The sequence below is a fragment of the Meles meles genome, chromosome 16 (assembly GCF_922984935.1).
Source record: "Meles meles chromosome 16, mMelMel3.1 paternal haplotype, whole genome shotgun sequence".
NCBI lineage: Eukaryota > Metazoa > Chordata > Mammalia > Carnivora > Mustelidae > Meles > Meles meles.
Window position 1 is genome coordinate 19,717,118 of NC_060081.1, and position 25,415 is coordinate 19,742,532.

Sequence of the window (25,415 nt, forward strand, 5' to 3'; positions counted from 1 at the left end):
TGGGTCCACTTTTAAGATACTGTAGGGAAATCAAGCCATTGTAGCGATGGCCAAAGGGCCCCAGCTCTGGCCTCTGCCTCATGTGTGGAGGAATAGGTTGGCCGCGGGCCCCTGGCAAGTGACAGTGTCTCAAGGGGCCCCTGGAATGCTTGTTATTTACTGACTAGTTTACTCCCTACTTTCTCTCCGAGTTGCTTTCTAAGATTTGGGAGGTAGAGGATAGAGAGGAAGAGCAGGGTCAAGGGCAGAGTCTGAAGACCAAGATGTTGATGATGTCCAGCCTTCCCTGGGGGCAAAAGGACCCTGTGGTCAAGACTCAGGCTGGGTGGTGGTAGGTCGGACTCATATGTTGTCGGAAACCACTGGCTGCTGAAATGGTCAAGGGTGGGCCGAGAAGCTAAGATCAAGTCCCCGAGAGTGGCATGCGATGTGGTGGTCAGGGTCACTGGCAAGAAAGACCAGCATTTCTCCCCACTTACTTAAAGAAGAGAGATTTACTTGTTGACTGTATACATACATGCCTGTATGCGTACATGGTATCATTTATGTGCCTACCTACCTGCCTACTTGTCACCTTTCAATCATCTGTCTCTTATCTCTATAAAACACGGTATATATGTATAGTATCTATATGTACCCATATCGACCTGTCATTTATCTATCATCTGTCTATCATGTATATATACACACATCCCTACAATATAGATAACCTTTCTTTCTTTGCTCTGCTTAAATGCTCTTCTCTGGACCAGTTTAAAACTGACTGATGTCCTTAAAATTCCTGTTAGGGGAAAAAAAAGACCCACGAATGACATTTCTCCTTTACCTTTGGGAATCATGACCCTACAGAACCCACGTCTAGGAGAGGCTGGACAGGCGGCCTCCCTGGGACCCACGCTGGGATGGGGGCTCCCCGAGGCCACCAGGAACTGCCAGGAACCCTCTCCCCCTGGCAGCCAGGCCCTATTCCCAATGTTGCCTCAGTTGCCAGCAGGGGCTTTTAATGAATTAAAAATAGAGGGGAATAGGTCTATGAGTGACTTAGAGGAAAAATTTTAATTTTCTTCTCCAAACAGTGACAAGGGAAGGCCGGGGATTGGATGGAGATGAGGGGAAAATGTGGAAGTAGGTCAGTGAAGCAGTAACTCACTAAGTCACATTCTGGCAGCCTGAGCAGGGACACACCAAACCCTCAGCCCAGGGGCGGGGAGCAGAGACGCGTGCGTCCCTGGAAGGAAGCTGAGCTCTGGAGACTCCTCTGAACCACAGAGGACAGCCCAGGCCCCGCGGAGGAATCCAAGCCCAGGGCTCGCTTGCTCCCCGGCAGCTGGGACTACCCGCCCGCGGCCGCGGCCCCCCTCACCTGACGACCGAGTGTGTGCACACGATGAACTCGGGCTTGGAGTTCCACTGGTGGTACGTGATGTAGTAGTGTGTCTGCAGCCAAATCCACTGCTGCCCTTTGGTCAGAAACCGGTAGCAACAGGACTTCCCTTTACCAAACTGCATCACTGTGGGCAGAAAACGGACTGCCTGTCGCGAACGTGGATATGACAAGGACCTCTGCCCCAGAAGGTACTGTTGGAGAGACGCTTTCAGAAACACTGCGCCAAACGGCGTCTCTTCTCCAGGTGTGCCGCACTTTAAGGGGCTATCAAGGCCCCGGCAAACGATATTGAATTCTTAAATAAGGCAAAAACCATCTGCACGCTTCCCCAGATGCTCACAGGCTTAAGAGAGCCTCAGGTAAGGGCAGATTCCCAAACCGGTGTTTCAGGACGAAGAGGCCCGGGTTTGCCTGCAGCAGGAGCGCAGGACGGAGAAACAGTCCAGACACTGGGAGAACCGGGCCCCGAATGGACCTGACAGCCCACAACCTCCGCATGGATTCGGCGGCTGTCAGGGAGCAGGTCATGCTTCATCTACGCCGTCCTAAACGAGAGAGTCGCCTACAGATGCCTCCCAGCTCGGGGCCCACTGCTGTGGGAATGCGTGGAGCCCCCTAGCGTTAAGTCCGTCGGTGGGCTTTTCGGGGGCGGGTAGGGCAGGGCTGGAACAGAGTGGAACAGAGTGGGTGCTGTCGGAGGACTAGCCTGCGCGGGGCGGAAGGCTGGGACTGCGGGTCTAGGGAAGGACAGGTTGGGTCACAGCCTCAGTGCCTGTGATTTAGTACCTCTTTCTGCAAACACGTAACAGATACCACAGCTGGGAAACTAAAGTGACAACGGGAGCCGCTGTGTTGGAGACTGTGATCTCCGAAGGGGTGGGAAGCCCGGCTGAGCATGGGCGTGGGCTCCACAGAGGGAGAATGTCTGGCCTGAGCCCTGGGCCAAGTCCTTCAGACGGTGAAGGGAATTCTACCCCCATGGTGGCCTTGCTCCATTAGAAGGGTCAGAAGCAGCCAAGGCTTGAGGTAATCCTGCTTCTCAAAGTTTCATGGGCCCACAAATCACTTGTGGGGGTTGGGGGTCTTATTAAAATGGATGTTCTGATTCCACAGGCCTGGCCTCTCCCCCCATCAGGAGTCCTACCTCCCCTACCTCTGTCCAACTTTTGTCCTCGTCTGTGGTAGACAGCCTTCTCTGATCCCCTCCCCCAGCTGGGTGAGCCCCCAATATCCTGAGCACATCCCCCCCAGTGCAGTGACAGCATCGTATAATGTCCCTTATTTCTGCTTTTCCGTTAGACCTTGTTCTCACAGAACGACAAGGAGATTCTGATCATTTTTATGTCCCAGGCCTAGCTCAGTACCTGGCCCATAGCTTGTGACCAATATATGTCCGTTGACAAAAAGCAGTGATGTTGAATTAGTATTTTGTCTTCGAAATGTATCGCATAACTTAGAAAAAATGACCATCATTGTATATTCTCTTCTGTCAGATTAAAATAGTTTGCATATATGAAGGGTATGGGAAGGTGCTGGTTGGGGGGTGAGGGTGGATGGGAGGAGGCGGGGCAAAGTCAATTCCAGGTAGAGACACAACACGGGGCAAACCGCAGAAGGACCTTCACCACATTCCGGCATCATTTCGGAGAAAACAAAGTTTTCCTTCTCAGAAAGAAACCAAGTAATAAACTCACTTCCAGGGCCCAAGAGTCCTGCTGTTGGGGCTCCGTGGAGGCTGCTGGAGACCTTTGGGCCCTGGGGCTGGGCGTGGGGTACTCACAGTGCTGGTGGCACCTGGCCAGGAGCTCCAGATCGTCAATGTGGTAGTAGTCATAGCCCGAGGTCCCCAAAACTTCAAAAGGCAGGTATCCTATGATCGGAGGGGCTCTGCCATGCAAAGGGTTCAGCTGGTCAGAGAGCAAGGACCCTGCCCGACTCCAATGGCAGCACCTCAATCCAGAGAGGGGACACTGTGCACATTTAATGACCAACACAGAGACCTCATTTCTAAACAACAAGGGCAGGAAAATAATTTTGCAATGGTTCAAACCAGAGAGGTTGTGTTTTCCAAAGTGCTCAGACTTTCTGGCATTAAGATACTCGGTTTTGTTGGCATAACCTGGGTTAAATAATAATAAATTTTATCATTACTGAATAATTAAAAACAGCTATAGATTGGGTCAGTCCAATCCAAAGCGTAATAAAAAGTTAAAGGGTAGGGAGGGGAGCTTTCTCACCCTTAGAAAGAAGACTGAATTAAAGGGACAAAAGGGTGCTGAGAGAGATAAGATGTCAAGTTTCTCTCCCATCTGCTCCTGCCTTCCTGGGAACTGGAGAGGGTCCCAAGGGGTGGGTGAGGGATCCCAAGATGTCCCCGGGCTGTGGCACCTGGCTCTCCCAAGACACTCTGACCCAAACACAGAACACATCCACGGACGATTTGCAGTGGAAGGGAAGCTGCCTCACTCTTGGCCGGGAATGATTTTTTCCTGCTGCCAGAAAGCCCTTCTCCCTGAAGGGACCAGGCCCGACTTTTCTCTCCCAAGGAGAGCCTGGCCATGCAAACAAACACTTGAAAAGGACCCAACCCAAATATGTTTTTCTTTTCACAAACCTGTGATCCAGAAATAAAAATTTCCATTCCAAGCTATGCCTTGAAGTGAATTCCTCTAAGGGTTCGTCAACTATGCACATTTCCTGTATTAGAAGGGGAAAAAAATGTTGCTCAGGGTGCCAGAAGCTCACCCTAGGTTTGTTCAAGAAGGCATGGTGGAACAGTAACAGAAGTTAAAATCATTGAGAGCAAGTCTCCAAGTTGTGTTGGACTGAAACTCATCATCTGTAGCTAATTTCAGTATTAGCTGATACTAAATTTATTTCACAAGCTGGGGAAAAACACCTAAGAGCCAAAATGTTACACCACTCCCTTCCCATTATCTAGAAGTGTGGTAAACATGTGGAAAATGGCTCTTCATCTGAATTTGAATGACTAATTTAACTCAACGTTCATGCCACGGATGTTAAAGCAATCACAGGCCAGAGGATTACAGACAAACCTTTCGTTCTGACACTGGGTCCCCACCTTGGCCTGCCCTGAGTGGTATTAACGTTGGCGGAAAAGGTAGGAGGGTCGACAGAGTTGCAAATGAACCTCCCTGCCAGCTAGGCTGAGCGGCAGCTGACTCTGCCTTCCAGCAAAACAGCTTGTAGGAAGCCAGAGCGAAGGCAAGGGGCAGGTGGGGCCTGTCACAGGCATAGAAGCCAGACATTTCAACTTTCCAAAGTCAGTGAGAGCGTCATTGTTGTCTTATTCTTTCCCATAAAGATGGCTCATTAGCTATAACTAAATGTGACTCAGTTGTACCAGTTCTACATGAAAAATTCTCTCTCTGGTACTTGCCTTTAAGAATTGGGGCGTTGCCAGACGAACGGTGGCGATGAAGCAGACCTCCTTTCCCAGCGGCACCCGGCAGGGCCTTGAAAGGGTGCTATCGAAGCCGTTACAAGAGGGGCTAGGCACTGGGGTAGGAGAGAACAGACAGACAGGTTAGGCCTACGTGGCACGGTGGCCAACCCCCTACCTGGCATCACTGTTAGCTGCACTGCACTCCGAGCTTCCCGAACATTCACTCACTTCCTGGGCCTCAGGATCCGGGGTGATCCCCAGAGGCACACAGTGGTCACCACAAAGTTGCTGATTCTGTAGCTCTGCACAGGGGCAGACCTGTTCACAAGCGCCTTTTTCTTCTCACTGGCAAGTCTGGGAAGGCATGACTTTCCTCAGGCCCCAGAGGAGGCCCAGAAAGCCCACATGTATCAACCAAGGTCGCTCAGAGCCATAATAATGGAGTGCGGACTCTAGCCAGGGCTTCCGACTCCAAGCCTGGAGTTCTCCCAGGGCAGAGAGGGGATGGGGCTGAGAACAGGCCCTCACAGGCCCTCTGAGGAGGTGCCAACTGGTACCGGCCGCCATCTTCCCCAGGAGCTACAGACCTGGCTTCACCGTGACTGTGGTGAACTGCTTTACCTTCTGGGCCACAGAACAATTCTGCTGTGTTAGGTGGAGTATGCTGGGTGGGGAAAAGAACCCTGTTAAATATGAGAAAAGTCGGTGGGCCATGTATATGGAATTCTCCAACTTGGCTACACACTAGATTCCCTGGGGCCTTCCCTGGCCTCCCAGCTGCCCAGACCCCACTCCCAGCTCCACTAATTCAGGAACTCTGGGTGGGAATCACAGGCACTGGCACTTCGGAAAGCCCCTCCCGCAACATTTAGAATTGAGGATCATTACGCTAGATAATCTATACTACCTCTTCCTTTTTCAAATGTAGTTGATTATATCCTGAACCAGATCCTGAATTCTGAGTACATTTCTGAACTGGTAGATTTAAACATAGCTGTGTTTTCCAATTTGAGAACGTATAAAGCAACAGAAAATGAAATGCATTCTAAAATGAAATCTGCAAGACTTTCTTTGGATTTCAGCTTTCCAATAATTTTTGTTTTATATGTTCGTAGGTTTCTAAGTGATTCTATAATGTGGTCTTCTAGCCACTAACATGAATAAATTCATTTTACCAAACATATTCTCTGAATGCATTCACATTCATATTAATATGAATGTTTCCAAACATGAATATAAAGGGGGCAAAGTAGGAAATGGTGGTCCCTAGAGAGTTCACATCTGTCATTAGTCGGCTTAGACTTAATGTGTGGGGTGAGCCAAGGCACTCACCCAGGGAAGAGAAAGCAATCCCACAGGGAAAGGGTCTGCAGATGTGAACATCTGCATAATAAAAAAAGACATTAACACATTTCCCAGATGTGAAATATCCTCTCTGCTTGAAGTGGAGAGACTTCACCTGCCAGATAAAGACCTAATAAAATTCTCCCTACTCTTTCAGAAATTCTAGGCCTTCTAAGCAAACTTATGAGGACTTCTGGGGAATTTTAAAAGACGGTCTCCCTCATTTGTCTCTAACCCATGCGTCTTGCTGGAATGATCCATGGGTTCTGTCAGTAAGTGCTGTCCTTGGTGATTTACCATGAGGAAGGCAGGGGGATGGACAGAGTGTGGGGTAGGGAAACCCCAGTCCCTAACAATTTCTTCAAGCGGCAGAGACCATGGAAATTAAGTGAATGTTCTGCAGAGCTTACTGCTGGCCTGGCTGTCTCTCAGTGCCGTTTTATCAGTCCTTTTAGAACTGCTAAGGTTTTAAAGATGAAAATGCTCCCCGCAGGGGAAATTTCATTATTGCTTACAGCCCACGCTAGAGAAGCTAGATACTTTACAGAGGGCCCCAGAACCAAGCAAACTCCTCTTCTAAATGAGTTTTCTCCCCCAAAACCTGAAGCAGCTGAGGACTTGATCAAAGGTGATGGAAGTCAAGGATGAAAGTTTTAACAGAGGCCAAGGGGAAAACCTTGGGGGAAGTCAAGGGGAAGAGGGTACTTGAAACAGCTTGCTGACTGCGTTTCAAATGACTTCTCTTCACAGCAGGAGCCTCCTAGCAGATTCTGGAGTCAACACAGGAGCAAACTGCTCCCTGGGACTTCATGCGAATATTTAACACTTAGAATAACTTCTCTGGCACTTCTTATCCCAAGGTAGTTAAAAAACATTAATTAAGGATTTAATTAGTTGTTTCAATTTAAGTAAGAGAAAAAACATATCTAATTACAGCTGGCTTCCCGAGCCTCTTGGAAGGATTACGTGGTCGGTGCCGGCGCAGCCCGATCCACCAGCCTTCTCCTTTCTTCCGCCACCCCAAGACACTCACACACACGCAGCACTCATGCCACAGATGAAAGCAATGACGGCTTGCTACATTTTTTGTCCTGAGGGTCATCTTACTTGAAATTGCCCTTCCTCTTGCCCAGAGCTAAAGAGATAGGTTTCCCCTATGGCCGGAACTGGGCCTAGTTCTCTGCCTTCCGCTCTGAGCTTGCGTCCTGCACGCAGCAGGTACTCCACGTGTGTTTGTTGGACGTGTCTCTGATGAGATGACCTTCCATCGCACATCCAAACCACAGCTTAAGTCTCGGCTACGGGAAGGCACCTTCCAATCCCAGCCAGCGACTGACCCACAGACCTTGAGACCCCCACCCCCCACCCAAGGCGCCCCTTGCGCAGCCCGGCCTGGGGCTGCTAGTGGCTGGCTCACGGTGAGAGGGTGCCATAGAGCATGGTCCTGGGTCCCACTGGCCCTGGGGCTAGCTCACCACCCTAGTAGTGCATTTATACCGGTCAGAATGATGAGGGAGCAGGAGGCTGGCTGAGGACAAAGCAAAAGCTGGCACCTTGCACCCCCTCTCCATCCCGCTCCCCTTGGTAATCTGTGTAGCATTCCTCAGGCACCCCTGACCACCATAAGCAAGAAACAAATAGTCCCCCTTGGTTTACAAATGTCCTAGAGGTCTACAAACAAAGAAGTTACCTTGTGCTATTGATAATTTCCAGAGGCAAATAACTCAGTTCCTCAAGCCCTCCCCTCCACACACAAAACTGAAGGAGGCTGAGGTAGAAGGAAATGTGAATATAGTTAAATCTCTTCTGAACCTAAATCTCTCTAACAAAGACGCTGGCTCGATAGCAGGATTGTGACATCCCACCAGGAATCTCCCAACTATCTTGATGTTAATAGCTCGCCAAAAGACAGCATTGATCAAGCCAGGAAGACCTCCGGGATACTCTAGCACCTGTAGGCCCTCTTCAGCATATGAAAGCTCCATTGAAACCTCCCTTCCCCTCACCTTCCCCCAGCCGCAGGGTACATAACCCGCCATCCCTCACAACCCCGGGGCAGCAGCTCTTCCTGCCCAAGGGTCCTCTCCCCGTGCTTTAATAAACCACCATTTTGCACCAAAGATGTCTCAAGAATTCTTTCTTGGTCATCGGCTCCGGACCTCAGCCCACCGAACCTCACCTAGGTTCTAGAACTTCATCAGGAAGGCCCTGGGTAAGGTCTGCTGCAAATCAGCGACAGCGGGCACCACTCTGAAAACAGCACCAGTGGACCTCACGCTTGGAAAGACACAAGAGGGTGTTCTGCTTCTGGTCTTCCTAGTACTAAAGGGATCCATGGTGGGGATCAAGCCCCTCTTTGCTCCTGAACCTTTCATCACAGCCTCTAATTTTAGAGACCCTGGAAGAATTTTGCCTTGGGCTGGCATGCCAGGGATTCTGAACACAAGAGAGCCCCGAGGTTCTTGGAGAGAACAGGAGTAATTAAAGTCCACCTCGATTGGCACCTGGGGTTGGCTTCCAAGTCTGTCTGAGGACAAAGGCGACCTCCCAAATCAGTCATTTGGTGGGGGCAGGAATGTCTCAGGTGGCATGAGACATGTTTGCAAAGGGTAGGAAAGAATGGGGAAGAAGCGGGACTGACTGTTCCTCAGTACTGGTCTAGTCATTAGGCCTCAACAATTAAGTATTCTGACCAGAGATGGCCTGCTCGTGATAAATTAGTCGCAACAGCTGTAGGAAAACACACTAATCGTCCACACAGAGAGTGACAAATCACTTTCTCATCACTTCTCAGAACAAATGAAAATTCAAAGCAGAAAGATGTCCAGGAAGACATGAAACCATCAGGAGGCCCGCTAAAGGAAGAAAAACGTTCTTAAATCTCATTTATGATAAATGTCCAAAATGTCTGGGCGAGAGTGTTGCAATGTTAAGGAAATAATAATTTCCTGCACATTCACGAGAAATCCTCTCTCAGTCATTTAGCACTATTTTCAGGCTTTTCTCTTTTCTCTGCACAGCACAGAGTGCTTCGCCTGATGGGTTCTCAACAGCCAGGTCACAGGTTCTCGGGACAGTCACAGCAAAATAATCCTGCCCGGGTTTGGGCGCCAGGGCACCGCCTAACTTGGACCAACCAGTGCGTGCGTGGTTCATGCTTTCTTTCTGCCAGTGCAGTTTGGCATCGGAAAGAAAGAATGGGCTTGGAGACAAGCTGAGAGCCACACGAGAGAGCTAGGGATTTGTAATTTGCTGGATTGAAAAAATGACTTCGATGGGAAAATATATGTCTCACGTAGCTATCTCTCCTTTCCCTTGGCCTTCATTAATTACAATGAGTATTTCTCGGGGCCTGGAGGTTGTCATGGCATTGACAAGATGTCCACCAGATGGTTGGTGTGGACGGAGCCAGATGAGTCGTAGGCTCAGGGAAGTGAACTTCCTACGGGCTGTCGCCCCCTGTCCTCCAAGTGGACGTCTGGTGCACATTTTTATCCCAATGATCGCACAACATCTATAGGACTGTCCCTGTTCCCAGCCTGAAGCAAGTGGGAGCACGTGTCCGATAAATGACCATTCCTCACTGCCCCTGTTCAATGTGGGCTCTAGATGCTCAGGCAGGACAATGTCCTTGGGTAACAATTTGTTCTTTATTGGGATCTGAATTTCTCTGCTATCTTATCTGGCAGCAATGGCCACTGCTAGAGGACGTGGCACTTCCTTGCTGGGGTGGAGGGGACACTCTGCTTCATGCACTTGGGAGCCTGTGACAGAAGAGACATTCCTTCCTGTGCTCAGCTCACGTCTCCATTCTCAGTGAGTCTGGTGGGTGTGGCTTTGTTCCCCTAACTGAGAAATCTCAATTCAGCTCAGGGAAACAAGAAACAAAATCCCCAAAGCCCTACAATGAGGCAACCTACAGAAATCCCACGGAACATACGGAATCGAGTGTTGTAAGCTAAAAAGCCTCCCTTTCTGCCAGTATTTCAAATCTGGTTGTGTGGTTAGAGGCGAATAGGTAAAATGAGGGCAGGGAAACTTTTATACTCTGGTGTGTGGTTTCTGGAAAGCCCAGAGTGGAATGTTTGCTGAGGGTGACCTATTTGGAACCACACCAGCAACTTTTGAAATACTGCTTTCTGGATTTCAGTCAGATGCACATTTAAATCCAAATCTGGGGGAGGAGCAAGGGCTTAAATAGAGGATTGCCTTCTTCCTGGCACGAACTTATCTTTCAGGAACTGGAACCTGTTTATTAGGACCTCTTAAAGCAAAGACTGTTCATTATGCCTTGGAAAATCATCTAGCCAGTTCCTTTCCCATAGAAGTGTGGGGTGGGACTGTGGGATCTGAGTGGGGGTTGGGAGAGGACCCAGGTGCTCCTCTGTAGAACTGGAGAAGGAAAAAGATGGAACAGTGTATTTGTTCGTGGTATTAAAAAAAAAAAAAAAAATCTGTTCGGGGACAAACATAGCTCCAAATAATCTAATTTCATTTCAGCCCCATTTTGGAAATGATGTGAAGAGCAGAGGTAGGCCAGAGGCTGCTCCCACCAGTGGTCCTCCCTGAATCTCCAGGCCACATGGCCAAGAGCACACAGTAGGCTTTTTTTTATGGGAAGAGGAGGAGACCTGTGCTTCTGTATCGCAGCTCGGATTCCTTCCAGAAGCTTTTCACAGACTTGGTTAGAAACAGTGCTAAAGTGAAACAGTTCTAGGAAAGCTCTTTTCTTGTCCCATTTCCCAACACGTACTTCTTCACATTTATTAAACAATCTGGGTTAATCCTGTCTTATGTCCCCTCCCCCGCCTCAAACATCTGTAGCAGATGATGAAGTCCTAAGGTGTGACCAAGATGTGCAACCGTGAAGCAGGGGAAAATTCCATTTTGTTGATGCATTTGGGCAATGGTGGCTGTGTCTGCCCAGCCATGGGGAACGGAGAGGGTTCAGAGGTACAGGGTGAGCTGGCATAATCGGCCAGTGAATCCAGAAATTCTAACCAGAGATTAACTGCCTTAACAAGGGCAAAGGTGCTCCTATGTCTCTCCACACCCCAAATTCCTAACCCGGTCCACTCCCACCGGTGGCAGGGCAGACAAGTGCTGAGCAGTTATGTGGGGTGGCCAGCAAGCAGGCGATGTCTTCACCTACATGATTTAAGGGTCGCCAAAAGCTCCCTCTGGATCCGCGTCCCCTGTCTTCCCTGCCCTGGAGCTGACACGGTTCCCTTTCTACCCTTTGGTGTAAGGCCCAAGGGTTCGTATGGATGGTTTTTGAGTTGCAGTTTGTGCCTCCGTCAGCCTTAAGGCAAAATGAGTGAGCAAGTGAACAAGAGGCAGGGAAGTGGGGGGCTCTTGAGTCCTGGGTCAAGTGTCCTGGGGGGCACTTGAGTCAGGGGTCCAGTTAAGGACCTCGGGGAGTGCCCAGGAAGCCCAGGTGGTTAAGGAACTTGATGCGGGTGGCAGACCCAGAATGGGGAGCAAATGGAGGCCGAAGATGACTACACACTGGCCAGGTACTGTTGCCTAGGCCTCCCAGTGCAGACAGTCACAAATCACTGAAGTGACACATGGGCCAGTTTTCCCAGCACCTCCCGAAATGGATTTAATCTCCACTTTGGAGTCAAGGTCAAAGCATAGTGGGAGCTCTGTCTCTGGGTGGGCTCTGGGGTCTGTCAAGGAGAACTGTTTTTCAGTTCTCAGAGGAAAGTCTGATTTCTCTATGAGTCGAAAGTCGGGTCTGAATCTTGCTGCTGTCCCCAGTCACCTGTGTGTGTGGGGCCAAGATCACTGAGCCTCAGTTTAGGTCAATGTACTTGTCAAGCTTCATTGATGTACCAGGCATGGACCGCGGAGGCTCACGGAAGAGTAAAGGTGACTGTTCTTCCCATAAATAAATCTTTATTTATAAAGATGAGAGCCTTGCATCTTCCTGACAGGCATCAAAGAAGAATGGACCAGGCCACGTTCCATAAACTAAAGAGCCCTACAGAAATGAGAGGACTTTTCCCGATAATGGGCCAGAGTAGAGTTTTCTACGCAGTTGTTTGCAGTGTGAGCAGGGATTCTGCTCACACTGCAAAGAACTTTTATTTATTTAAAATAAAACCAATGCTCATAGTCTGTTCTCTTCTTTATTTTACACCTTGTTTTTAAATGTATGCCATGCCTGGGAACTCAGGACAATGGTGGGGGTGGCTTGTGTACAAACCGCATTCTCTAGTTTCTGTATTTGATACTTTGACATTTGGGGCCTTCCCAACCTTGAAGGAACTGCTCCCTTCTGGGTTGGCCAAGTCCTAGAAATAGTGAATGATTCACCTTTCCGTGCACATTTCGTGGGCAAATCAACCCCCAACCCTCACCTTTGTGGGTCTTTCCCACTCTGGGCTACTATTCACTGGCTCTCATCATCCAGGCTTCCGACAACTAGAGACAGCCCCTTACCCAAGATTCCAGGTAGCCAAACTGACACCTGTTTACACCTCCTTGCTTCTTCATTTCCACAGAAACCATACAACTAGCTCTTGCCCACATCTTCCTCTCTTCACCCTGCCCCCTGACCTCCCCTGGTGCTTCCCATGGTGTGCTGTGCCAGTTTGGAGGGGTCTGTGAGTATAAACCTCTTCTTCCCTGACAGTCATTTCCATGTCTGTGTGTCTCACCATATTTGATTTAAAACAAATCTTGGGTCCCCTGAAAGCAGCTTGGTACATGGGTGCAGGACACCTGGTGAGCACAGGTATGGACACCCTGAACCAACTGTATGCCAGGTAACAGGGACAGGCCTGTGTAATGCAGCACAACACAGATTTGTGGGAGGCAGCAAAGTACTGGGGTGAAGGGTAGGACTTCAGGGTTAGAACGGGTATGAGCGTAGGTCCCCCACTTCCCACGGGTGCACCTCAGATTCTCATATGTATCACTTTCCTCCCTTGATTAGCAGGGATGATCCCAACAGGACCACTTATAAGGTTGGTGGGAGGATTCAATGAGATTATCAATGCAAAAACCCAGGACCTAGGACTTAGGAAGCACTCCTAAGGTGAGCTACTTTTATTACCCCATTGTTCAAGGTTTATTGAGAAGTAAACCTACAAAATCAAATTTGAAGTATTCCTTAGAGTACGTTAAACCATATTTCATAGGTCAAAAAGGATTAAATGTCGGTGATTTCATGGGGTTCCATCCTAGCCATTCATTTGTCTCTGACATTGGCTGCTATCTATTTTCATCTAGGTGAGAATTATATTTCAGTTTTTCCACAATTACGTTTGGGGACTCTGGTCTCAAGAAAGCCCCCTAACTTTGGTTGGTTCCACAGGCTCTGGAAAGACACTCTGGCACTCTTGGTTTTAAATTTTCCACTTTCAGTGCTGTGTGTTTATAGCAGTCACAGTTTCAAAAAAAAAAAAAAATCACACATAATTTCCACACATTCTTTCAGGGAAACAAACATTGTCTCAACTTGAAGTGAAAATAAAGCTTTGCTAGTTAAAAAAAAACAAAAAACAAACAGCAACCCAGGTATTCACAAGGAAGCCTCCCTCTTTCCTAAAACCCTCTAAACTGTGATAAGTGACAGGGAGCTTCAAAGTGATATTCAGCAGCAGTTTAAGGGAGAGTTGCAGAAACGGAAATTAACAAAGGATGTGACTGTGGCTCAGCAGCCAATCACGTGTCGGTTCCTTAATTAAGTGGTGCACTGTTGTCATGGGGACACGTGGGCGCCTTGTCCCATAATTCCCACAGTCTTGGCACTCCGGGGGCCAGGGTGCCTTTCCCTTCCTTGCTCACAGCCTCATGGGATGCTCTGCTATTCTGGCAGCTGGCATAATGGCCACAACACACATTTTAAGTGAATTGCAAAGCACTGCTTACATTAATTCAAGGATAAAGCTGTTTGGAAGGAGCACCATCAGCGTGAGGAGTACCCTTAAAATACCTACAGAATGGCATTTAATATTATGATAGGGCGGTGTCTCTTAAAGTCCATGACCCCCTTCTCCAAAACCCCAAGGTTCTCCAATTTCACAATCTCAGCCCCGCCTTCTGATCTCCTGACCTAGAATCTGCATTTTAACAAGCTGCCTCACCCAGTGAACCCTGCACCAGGATTGGCATGACATTGGGTGCTTGACGAGGCGCCTCTTGGGTCAGTTTCTTTACCTAGCTACCATTTACTTAAGTGTGTGGTTCATTAAACATTCATCTCATGAGGTTTAGGAAATCCTTTCCGATGAGTCAGGTTAGGCATGGTCAGGCTTTGGCTCTACCCCATTTATCCCAGATTTAGGGCCCCACTTGGGAAAGCTGACCTGCCTTCACCTCCAGCCACTCAGGAACAACTGAGCCCTGTTTGGGTAGGTTCCCAGAGGGCCCCCAGTTGGCCCTGGAGCCCATCATCTAGGCATCAGCCCTGAACATTAGGCTTGAAAATCATGTTGGCAAGACCAACACACTTAGCATCTAGTTGGAGACTTTGAGACAAAGCATGTATATTTATGCAAGCAACATATAGCAGAGGATCGTCTAAGGGTGAAGGGAAGATCCGGGTAACCTCAGCATTAGGACTCGGGACCATCATGTTGGCTGGTTCTATTGGAAACTCTGGGACTAACGTGGTGTGGGAACGGACCCCACTGGGGTCTGGAGTTAAATAACAGTGACAGGGACATCCCGGGCTGCCATCAACTCCCTGGGCCTCTTCTTTCCCTGTGCGTTCTCCTTTGGTATATTTCTCCTTTCCTCTTCTCTCTTTCCACCATCCCTGTCAACAGGTCCTCCCGTTTTTTTCCCATCTCTGCAGCCTTATGAAACGTTAGATCATTCAAAGTGACTTATTTCATGTTGGGGTTGGAGGCCTGGAGCAAACCAAACTCTGACCTTTCTATGCTGGGCTTCCCTGTGGGGCGGGGCGGAGGCGGGCACTGCAGCATTTCTGGCATTGGGCCTGCAACCCCCTCTCCCCCAGGTCAAAAGTGAAACAGAGGGTATAAGTCGAGTTTAGAGGTGCAGCCAGAGTTTGGACCATTAGTTATCTGGGTACTTTAAGACAGTAAGATTTTACTGCTTGGCTAATTGGCTTAAGAATTCATCTGGTATGGATTGCTGGCCCATCATAAAATGGCCACTTCCTGGGCATTAAGGTCAGAGGAAGCAGAAACCCTAGGTACCAGACCCACCAAAACATGCCCACAGAGGTAGCGAAAAAAGGAGAATAAAGATGCAGAAACCAAGGTTACGGATCTTCTTGTCACAGTGCAGCCTTGTTTGGCTGTGTGTAGGCTGAGTCTGTTCTTTATTAACTGTAATTGTTTCTCATAGTACAGAACTATTCCATCAGCCCGAAAATAAGTAAGTGAATAAAGTATACTTCAGTGGGATGTCGTGGCCCAGCATCAACACAAGTGTGGGAGTGCATTCTTTCTCGAATGGGAGATAACATTTACGAGCACAAAACGCATCTTGGGAACATGAAAATCCAAATGCAAATAGGAAAAGCACAGATTCTCACTCCTCCTCCCTCAGTGAGTCTTATGCCCCCCCCCTCCGTTCACGTTTGCATGATAAAAGACACTGTCTCAATTATATGACGGTTAAAGCTTACCATTGTTGTAAGAGCGAAAATTTCCTACGAATTTTATGTATTCATAAGTTGGAAATTCCTTTGGGTTCAAGCTGCCTCTAAGAAGATGGCAATAAAACTCTAAATCGTTGTCAGCTGGGCCGTTAAAGGAAAAAGAGAAAAGGAACGTGAATAAGACATAGATTCTAGACTAAACAAGTTATGTCTTTGTGTAACTCCTGGGCATTAGTCTATACATGGCCAGGACGTTTCTCTCCTGACGAGTGACTCTTGGACACGATTTTAGAACCTTTGCAGAACAGGGGGTTTCCCCCATAGTTTGTATAGATATTTTGCATTCCATACTCGGGCCCAATTAGTCTTAATTTGCTCACAGATGTCTGTGGTTGGTTATGTCGGCATTGATTAGTTCCGGTTGTTTTCATATGGTGTATTAAAATAAAGCTGCTCATATACAGCTGCTCTCTTTAATTTAATCTTTGCACGTTGCTTTGAAGTAAAATCAGATGTACAACAGGACACATTATTCACGGAAAAAGAACTAAGGCCTGAACAAATAAGCATGAGGCGCTTGTACTATTTCTATCAAGGTCTGTGCTTCGTTCTCGGGCACACGGTTCACTCAGGAGGCACTCAGGCTGGCCTTCCATCCAGGTTGCCAATTTTGAGAAAAACTTTAAAATTCCATAAAAATCACAAATGTATATAAAAGACCAGACGACAGCCTCAGGAGAAGAGAATTTGGAGTTTTGACCTAATTATTCCATTTTCAGTTGGTGACTCGGTTATCATACAAATCTAGCATCACGGTGTCTCTAAAAGGAGCAGATTGTGCACTGATTTTTGCATTGTCTGTTACTCAAAGACTCTCATGTTCAAAAAAAAAAAAAAAAGAACTTCTTGTATTACATGCAAAACAAATTCTTATTCTTAAGCGCCATGCTTTCAAATTTTCCACAGAGAAGTTAAATGTCATACATATTCCGAACTCCAGTTTTAGCTTTAAATTTAAAATATACCTCCAAGGATCTTGGAAATATTCTGAGTCGCCAGGAAAATGGTTCTTAAAATTAGTCCTCCCTTCTTAATTCATTCTAACCTCCTTTCAAAAGTAAAATTCTTATCTTATATCTTGTAAAACCAGTAAAGTTAAACTTACATTTTAAGTATTCTGGGGAGGGGGAATCTGTCACAAGCATATGGGAAGAAAGCATTTTATACACTTCTGAATGTTCTTGTTCTGGAAGGAAATTTAACAAATTCTGATCCATGACATCTGACTGAAAAAGAAAATAAAGAACAAAGGTACACATTCAACGAAGATGAAAAACAAAAGCCGAAGCCAAAACTGAACATTGAAGACAATTCAGAACTGGTTTATGAAATGAAAAGTTCAAGATCTGATTTCCTGTGAAGACCTCGAATCTATCAACCTGTCATCCCAAATTATAATCCAGAAGGTTTTACTTGCTCCAATGCAAAAGTATTGCCCATGGGCCCACAAAAGAAGTAAGAAGTGTGCAGAGGGTCCTACTTTTCCCAGAGGACCCCACCTGCCGACACGCCTATGTTCTGGCTGGGGTGGTGGGGACAGCGAGGGACCCCAGGGAGGCCCCACTTGCTCATGTGAAGGGCCCTGAAGAACGCATAGGGTTCCTTTTCTGACCACTAGGTCCACAAATGAACACCTGTTTACTTCTTAAAGGTCTCCTCAATCAAAGGAACCATGCTTTTTTCCTGAGTGACTGGGCACTACCATACAAAAATACAACATAGAATCTGGACACAGCACTGTCCAATAGAACTGTCTGTGGTGATGGAAATGGTCTATCACGTGCACTATCCCTTATGAAAGCCACCACGCACACCCTTATGAAAGCACTGAAATTGGCCAGTATGATCAAAGCCTGTTCTTTTTAAATTAAATTTATTTTTAATTTTTTAGAGAGAAAGTGTGTGTGCACGTGCGGTGGGGTAGGGGCAGAGAGAGAGAGAGAAAGAGAGAGAGAATCCCAAGCAGGCTCCACAGCCAGCATGGAGCCCAATGCAGGACTCAATCTCACAACCCTGAGATCACCTGGGCCGAAACCAAGAGTCAGACGCTCTACCCACTGAGCCACTCAAGTGCTCCTGAAGACTGCATTTTTAATTATATTTCATTTTAATTCTTTTCTTTGGAATTTAAAAAGCCACATGTAGCTAATGGCTCCCATATTCGCTAGTGCAGGTGGAAGCTGACAGAGGAGAGAGAGGGAGAAGACAGACATATCTCTTGCTACCTCAGTCTCCCTCAAAACTCCTCCTTTCCTGTATTTTTAAACACAATATTATACACCCTTGAATTTGTACATCCAGGTAACTCTGTTGTGTGCTCCCTGGAGACCAGAGGTTGACATGCATCCCCAGTGGCATTTTTTTGCACCCATATCTCCACCTCCCCTGTGCTCGATGTCCCCATGGTATTGCCAACGGGTCACTTGCCCATATCAGATACCCTGGTGGCATCGTCAGCTTCTCCCCCTCCTGCCCTCATCTTCGCATCCAAACAATGTCCAAGGGCTATGGACTCCTCCCTCAAATTCTCTCAGATCCTCTCCCTTCCCTTTATTCCCATGGTTTCCACCTCCAGTCTAGAGCACCATCATTTCTTATCTGGGGAATGAAATGACCAAACTGGTCTTCCCACGACTTTCGACCCTGTCCAACGTGTTCCCCACCAGCAGCCAGAAGGATCCCTGTATCAGATCAGGTCACCACCTTGTTTAAAACGATCTATTGGCAGAGACGCCTGGCTGGCTTGGTCCATAGTGCATGTGACTCTTGATCTGAGGGTCGTGAGTTTGAGCCCCATGTTGGGTATAGCCATGACTTCCAAAATAAAACAAAACAAAAAACAGTCTGTTGGTTGCCAAATGCTCCCAGGACGACGCCTGAACCTCCCAATTCATTTCTGAGGCTTGTACTACCCACCCCCAAATTTCCTTTTCTCTAGTTGGCCAGTTTCTTTTTCCTTCTGGGTCTTCCCCCGGCTGCACCCTGAGGCGAGGACATCGTGCACCTCTCCTTGTGTTCGACTAACTCCTGTGCCTCCTCCGGCTCCCTGCTTTGAAGGTGCTGACCCTGAGGAAGCACCCACGGATGCCATTCTCACTGCTGGCCTCTGGCCTCTGAAGCCCCTCGCTGTGTTTGTTCAGTGGCCCTGTAACTGCTGGGGAGGGGCAGGTCCGCCAGACTGGAAGGCCTGTGAGGGACCAGGCCCGCGTCAGGGCAAGACACAGAGAGCCCCAGAGGTTGGGACTGAAAGCTGGCTCTGCCCCCACATCAACCAAAAGGTGAGGAAGCTGTGAGGGTAGCATGAGGGGCTGGTCAATCACTCAATGAATGCTCAGTGTGATGAGGTGTTTCATAATCATTCAGGAAAGTTCTCCAAGTTTTCTTGTTCGTTCACGTGCTAATATGTGTCCTCTGCCTGCCTCATCCAATGGGAGCTCCAGGAGAGCAGGGGCCCCAGCTGCCTTCTTCATGCCTGGGTGCCTGACACCGAATGGTGATTGGCCTTCGACAAAAATGCACTGAATAGGGGCGCCTGGGTGGCTCAGTGGGTTAAGCCTCTGCCTTCGGCTCAGGTCATGATCTCAGGGTCCTGGGATGAGCTTTCTGCTCAGCAGGGAGCCTGCTTCCCCCTCTCTCCCTGCCTGCCTCTCTGCCTGCTTGTGATCTCTCTCTCTGTCAAATAAATAAATAAATAAATAAATAAATAAATAAATCTTTTAAAAAAATGCACCCACTAGCTGAAAGAAGTGGAAGCGGGCAAGCAGGACAATAGGTGTAAAAATAAGGCACCCCAAGAACACGGAGAGTGGTGTAGAGGGTCCAGGCATAAGGACAGAAAGGCTCCCAGGAAATGACTCCCACAGGAAGGAATCCCTGAGCAGGAGCCAAAGGACAAGATGGTGTCTGTGTGGGGCGCCTGGGTGGCTCATTGTCAAGCGTCTGCCTTTGACTCAGGTCATGATCCTAGGGTCCTAGGATTGAGCCCTGCATCGGGCTCAGTGCTCAGTGGGAGGCCTGCTTCTCCCTCTCCCACTCCCCCTGCTTGTGTTCCCTTGCTTGCTGTGTCTCTGTCAAAAAAATACATAAAATCTTAAAAAAAAAAAAAAAAAAAGATGGTGTCTGTGGGGCAGCCAGGGCACTCTGGGCAGAGGGCACAGTGCATACAGAAGCATCAGAGGGGAGGGAGAGAGCGGTGGAGACAGATATTGCGAAGAGAAGTGAGGCCAGAACCAAGAAGGCTACAGAGGAGTGAGTGCCTTGTCTTGAGCGCCTGGGGTGGGGGTGATGGGACCCGCTGAGGGGCCGAGAGGAGGGGAGGGCAGGACCATACCTATGCTCTCTGGCCTGAAGAAGGACAGAGCACAGGACACCATCAGATTAGAGAAGGTCAGTCTGCACAGGCACAGGGAAAGGGAGACGTGATGCGCAGGAGGGAGCATGCAAACAGGTCACTTGACCGCAGAATCCGCCCAACGCTGACTCAGGGCCCCCACACGCCAGCCACTGCCTTGGGCACTGGAAGAAACACAACGGAGCAGGCGAGCCCCTCCACTCTTGCGGCCAGCTGTCCAGGGGCTGCGAGGAAGGAGCATACCACTTGGTGGCCGATAAAGGACGGGAGGAAAAAAAGGAGGGACGCCCAGCTTGACAGGGCCCGGGCTTGATCTCTGTGGGCAAAGACTCTGCAAACCCCTCGCCTGCGCTATCATTTTCTCCCTCCGGCTCTCTCCGAGTTCCTTCTGATGTTCTTGATTTTATTTTAAGCTCATTCCCTTTAGTTTTTTAGATGATGACTCATGCTCACAGACGACAGCAGTCTTTCTTCTTAAAGACACTGCAGATACAAGAAAATGATGACTAAGTCACTCCATGGCCTTTTCCTGGAGAGCCAGGTGGAAGCCCCCTTCCCCTGTCCTGAGTATGACAGAGAGCCGGGCTCTGGGGCTGCCTGACCGAGCTGCTTCTGCGGAAGGCCGCTGGCGGGTCACAGGGCTGTGGGGGCAGCTGGGGCTGCAGGTTCTCCACAGAATAAAGATGAACCCCGGATGGAGGCTGGTGGGAAGGATGGTGAGGATTATGAGCTAGCACCCAGAAAGGGCTCAGAGCCATGCCTGGCACATAGCCAGCTCTCGCTATGTAGTCACTATTATATCACTATTATGCCATTTCCCCGTGCCAACAAGCAGCACAAACACTGATAGTTAGAAAATTTAAACCCTAATGCTTACCAGAGAATAAATTCTATCTGCAATTGAACTGTCCCTTGAATGAGCTGAGCTGTGTTTATTAAAATGACAGCAATTACGGAGACAAGGGAGGGTGCGCGCCATCCGCAGCCATCTTGCCAGCTGAATCACAGTGTCGGGACTATCATTTACCTGTTGGAGACAGAAGGCTTTCTACCTCAACTTACTGAAGGTCCTTGGCTGCTTTCTCAAGAATTTTTACCAAGACTACTTTCACTATGAACGCCTGTCCTAATTCCAAATCACACCCTCTCCCATGTTTCTTCCTGTGGTCCTTGGGAGCCTGGGGGTGATCTCGAAGTGCTTGGGGACACGGCAAGGCATTGTCCTCTCACCCTAGGAACCAGCAGCACCAGTTTGGTGGCACCCAGCAGAGCTCAGTGAGCCCATCCACGGAGCTCACAGAAGCCGGCCAGCTGAGTTGGAAGGGAGCTGGGGGACGCTCTGTCCAGCAAGGACCCAAACGGACCCTGGCAGTTCTGGCTGGAGATGTGTTGGCCACAGTGAGAAGTCTCGGAGAAGGGGCAATTGTGAGACGTCGTGGAGAAGCCTCGCGCTGAGAAGAGGCAGGAATGGGCTCCCCGAAGCAGTCAGGGCCTCAGTCTCCCTAAAGGGTCAGGAAGTTGGAGACACATCTAATAGGTTTTGGTGCAGTTGAGATTCAGAATCAAACTGATGGCCCAACGGTAATGCGTTCAGAAGCTCGTACAGGGAGAGGCTTTGACCTTAGAGTAGTGAAGAATTAATTAGGATATAAAAGGTACCAACTATAAAGAATCTCTGTTCATGAAAAGAACCTAGAGAGGGCGAGGGGAGCCACAAGAGGAGAGAATATATTTGTAACACATAAGCCATGGTGTAAGTCCTAAAATTAAGGCTCAGTGTTAAATGCTGCCTTGTCACCTAGCAAAACTGGGAGGCCCTCGATGGGCCCAACTGAAAGTTTTCCTTCACACTCTGCCTCTATGGAAAGGCCCCCTAGCTAAACAATGCTCTTTGTCAAGGGGGATAGGCACAGTTCCTGCTTATCTCTGAGTAGTGGGTTTAGCTCCCTGCCAGCCTGCCGAATTATTCAAATAAACTGGTCTCACCCTTGTAGGGACCAGGGGGCACCCCAACCTCTTGATACTATGAAGCCTGCTTCTCATAGCCCCTGCTGGGTCACTGCTCCAGGGTGTGGCCCCACGTGGCCCTGCATCCTGGTCTCCAGGTTGTGAGTACAGGAAACTAATAAACTGGTCGAGCGCCTGTATCCCACCAGACCTGTATCCCTAAGGAAGAGCAAGCAGGAGGAGATCGAAACAGTACCTGGCAAGGACTAGTGTCGAGAACACGGAAAGAATGCCTCCAAATTACAAGGAACAAACCAGACGGTCTGGTAGAAGAATGGCAAAACACCCAAACAAGCACTATGTTCACAAAGGAGGAAATCCACATAGCTAACAAGCATATGCAAAGATGCCCAATCTCCTTAGTAACTGGGAGGAAAACAAGTTAAAACTCCATGAGATACCTTCACTCGCAAGACTGACAAATGCTAAGAAGTCTGCCAATCCACGTGCTGTGATATGGGGCACCCAGAACTCTCGACTCTGCCGGTGGACGGTGCAACAACCATCGTTAACAACGTGGTGTCACCGGGTACCTGTGAAGCTGCACCCATTAGCCAATCCAGCCATCCTACACGGAAGTTCTCCACGACATGCTTGCAACTGTTCATCGGGAAACACAAGCAACCTGTTCACAAAGGCACCTTCCAGGAGTTCCAGCCTGGAACAGGCGCAGAAATGCTGGCACATTCCTCCAGTGGAGAACCAGGCAGCAACGACATACACCCATGACCGCCACCACAAACAGTCTGAGATGGATGGGCCTCACAGACAACGTTGAGCAACAGGAGTCCATTTTCCTAAAGTTAGCCAGAAGACAATACTAAATCATCGTGTTGCATGACAAATCAAAAGTGAGTAGAACTACAAAGAAAACCAAGGAAGCAATGATCTTAAAAGCCAGGAAAACGGTCATCTCTGGCTGGGAGGTGGGGGGGTTGATGGGAGAAGAACAGACGGGGAGGTTCTGTGGTCCCAGACATATCCACCTGTATGTTTGCACTCACTGCATCATGAATTTAAACACTGAAGGAATGTTTCATGCATACGTTTGTAAGCATGCTTTATAAAAATCAAAAGCATATTAAAATAGAAAAAATTGGAGCCCCTAGGTGACTCAGTCAGTTAAGCACCTGCCTCCAGCTCAGGTCATGATCCCAGGATCCTAGGATTGAGCCCACGCTGGGCTCTTTGCTCAGCAGGAATCTGCTTCTCCCTCTGCCTGCTGCTCCCCATGCTTGTGCTCTCTCTCTCTCTCAAATAAATAAATCAAATGAATAAAATAAAATAAAATAACCTGGTGACCTGGACTCCTTTAACCTGTGACCAACTCTGAGCTGCATGCAGCCACACCGGCTACATCCTTCCTAGACAAAGCGATCCACTACTCGGGCCCTGCCCAGAGTCATGCCTGACCAGATGCCCGGGACCAGGTGTGTTCTTCTCGCAGGGGAGGACAGGTTGGGGAAGGAAGGGCAGCGCGACATCTCCTGGGAGGTGTTTCATGGACTTGCTGCTTTGTTGTGTGGTAACGTCAGCCATGGGCTCTGTCCTTCCTTTTCTGCGACCGCCTTTCCTTGCTGTGACCCTGACCGTGGGAACCTGGCCCTTTATCCTACTTTCATCTTGTACTGCTTGCTGGAGCTTGCACTGGGAGAACCAGCATTCCACGGAAGTAGTTTTTGGTTTGTAGATTTCTGCACATTTAGATGCCTTAGATTATTTTCCTTCGGGGACGTGGTGCTGTCCATGCCCACATTCCCTACTTCAGAGGCAATTCCCTCTCCTGCTGAGCTGTTTGCAATTGCTCCCAAGGTAGTAGCCCCATTTAAGGGCTCAGCCCCTCACTCAACAGACACTTAGGCACCTCGGGTCTGTGTTCAGGCCTGGAGACAGGACCTCTGCCTTATGTACAGACAGCATGGTCCAGCTCGTTAGGCAAACACGGCAATCGTTAACAAATCAAAACAGGGAAATTAGGTTCTTCAGAAACAAATGAAAGTCCCAATAGGAAATACAGTTTATGCCTACTTTGGGTCTCATTTGGGTCTGCCTCAGCCATATTCTTTCCTAATTCCATCAGAGGCATGTTATTCCTTTCCTGGAAGGTTTTCATCCCAGAAGCTCCCTTTAGCCCTTGGTCCTCCATCCACATGCTCATCGACGTTGCCCACGTTGCTTCTTTGACTGCTCGTGTTAATTCTAGACCCCGAAACGTGCTGCTGTCACCACCCCAGGGAAGTTTTGACCTTGTCTTAAAACCATTTCCTGCTTTGAGCTGTTTTCTTTTTTTCTATCAAATTGGGAAAGAAAGCGCTAGAATCTTGCGTCAGAAAATTGCTATACAAAAATCTATCATGTGAGCTTTTGCCACGTCTGAGTTTCTAGGAGTAGGAAGGAGACAGAGAGACAGTAAGCCTGACAGTCTCAAAAGAAGAAAGGAATTCTTGCTGCTTTTTATCCCTCGACCTGCCTAGTCGCCGACGGGCCTCCAACCCCAGGCCTATAAGGGGCAGTGGGACCCAACCCCTGGCATGCCAGCCTCTGATACCAACAAGGGGCACGGCTGCTGGGGCCCATGGCCTCCTGCCCCACCCACACAGTACCTCTGTTGGACATCCTTCCCTGTCCTCTCTTCCTAAGCATTATAATTCTCCACTGCAAGGACAGCAAATGTGATTTAGCTCTAGGTCTGTGCCAGGTACTATTCCAAGTGCTTTACACCCATGAACTCATGTAAGGGACTCTTTTTTTTTTTTTTAAGATTTTATTTATTTATTTGACAGACAGAGATCACAAGTAGGGAGAGAGGCAGGCAGGGAGAGAGAGAGAGGAGGAAGCAGGCTCCCTGCCAAGCAGAGAGCCCGATGCGGGGCTCGATCCCAGGACCCTGGGATCATGACCTGAGCCGAAGGCAGAGGCTTTAACCCACTGAGCCACCCAGGCGCCCCCATGTAAGGGACTCTTAATGGCGCTTGGTACATTGTGAGTGACTCACATGAGACTTTTCAATGGCTGTGTCATCCATGGACAAGTCCTGTGCTCCTGCTGAGTAATAAGTAAGTCCAAATTGAAGTGAATTAAAACAAAAGCAAAATTCTCCCATAGCAACCCAAATCCTTGGCTTCAGGAAGACACCAGAGCTTGGGCTCTGCAGGCAGTTGCTCCTGGTTTCAGCCCTGCTCTGCCCTCACTGGCTTGGCCCCCTGGGATCTCCTCCTTTGTAAAGTAGGGGTGATAGAGGCATTCCCCCCAGAGGGTCTCCTCTGCTCAGACAGCC

The 25,415-nt window shown here is 48.7% G+C and overlaps 1 protein-coding gene across 7 annotated transcripts in view; it reads right to left on the reverse strand.

The window, feature by feature from the left end:
• Positions 1 to 25,415, reverse strand: part of NPAS2 (neuronal PAS domain protein 2) — a 156,630-nt gene that overhangs the window by 24,412 nt on the left and 106,803 nt on the right. For all 7 annotated transcript variants that reach the window (XM_045981207.1, XM_045981205.1, XM_045981204.1 and 4 more), the window contains exons 6-11: positions 16,886 to 17,006; positions 15,748 to 15,861; positions 4,788 to 4,906; positions 4,002 to 4,084; positions 3,168 to 3,274; positions 1,364 to 1,511 (exon numbers count right to left, since the gene is read on the reverse strand). In XM_045981207.1, the coding sequence (XP_045837163.1) occupies positions 1,364 to 1,511; positions 3,168 to 3,274; positions 4,002 to 4,084; positions 4,788 to 4,906; positions 15,748 to 15,861; positions 16,886 to 17,006 (692 nt within the window). The remainder of the gene's footprint in view (positions 1 to 1,363; positions 1,512 to 3,167; positions 3,275 to 4,001; positions 4,085 to 4,787; positions 4,907 to 15,747; positions 15,862 to 16,885; positions 17,007 to 25,415) is intronic.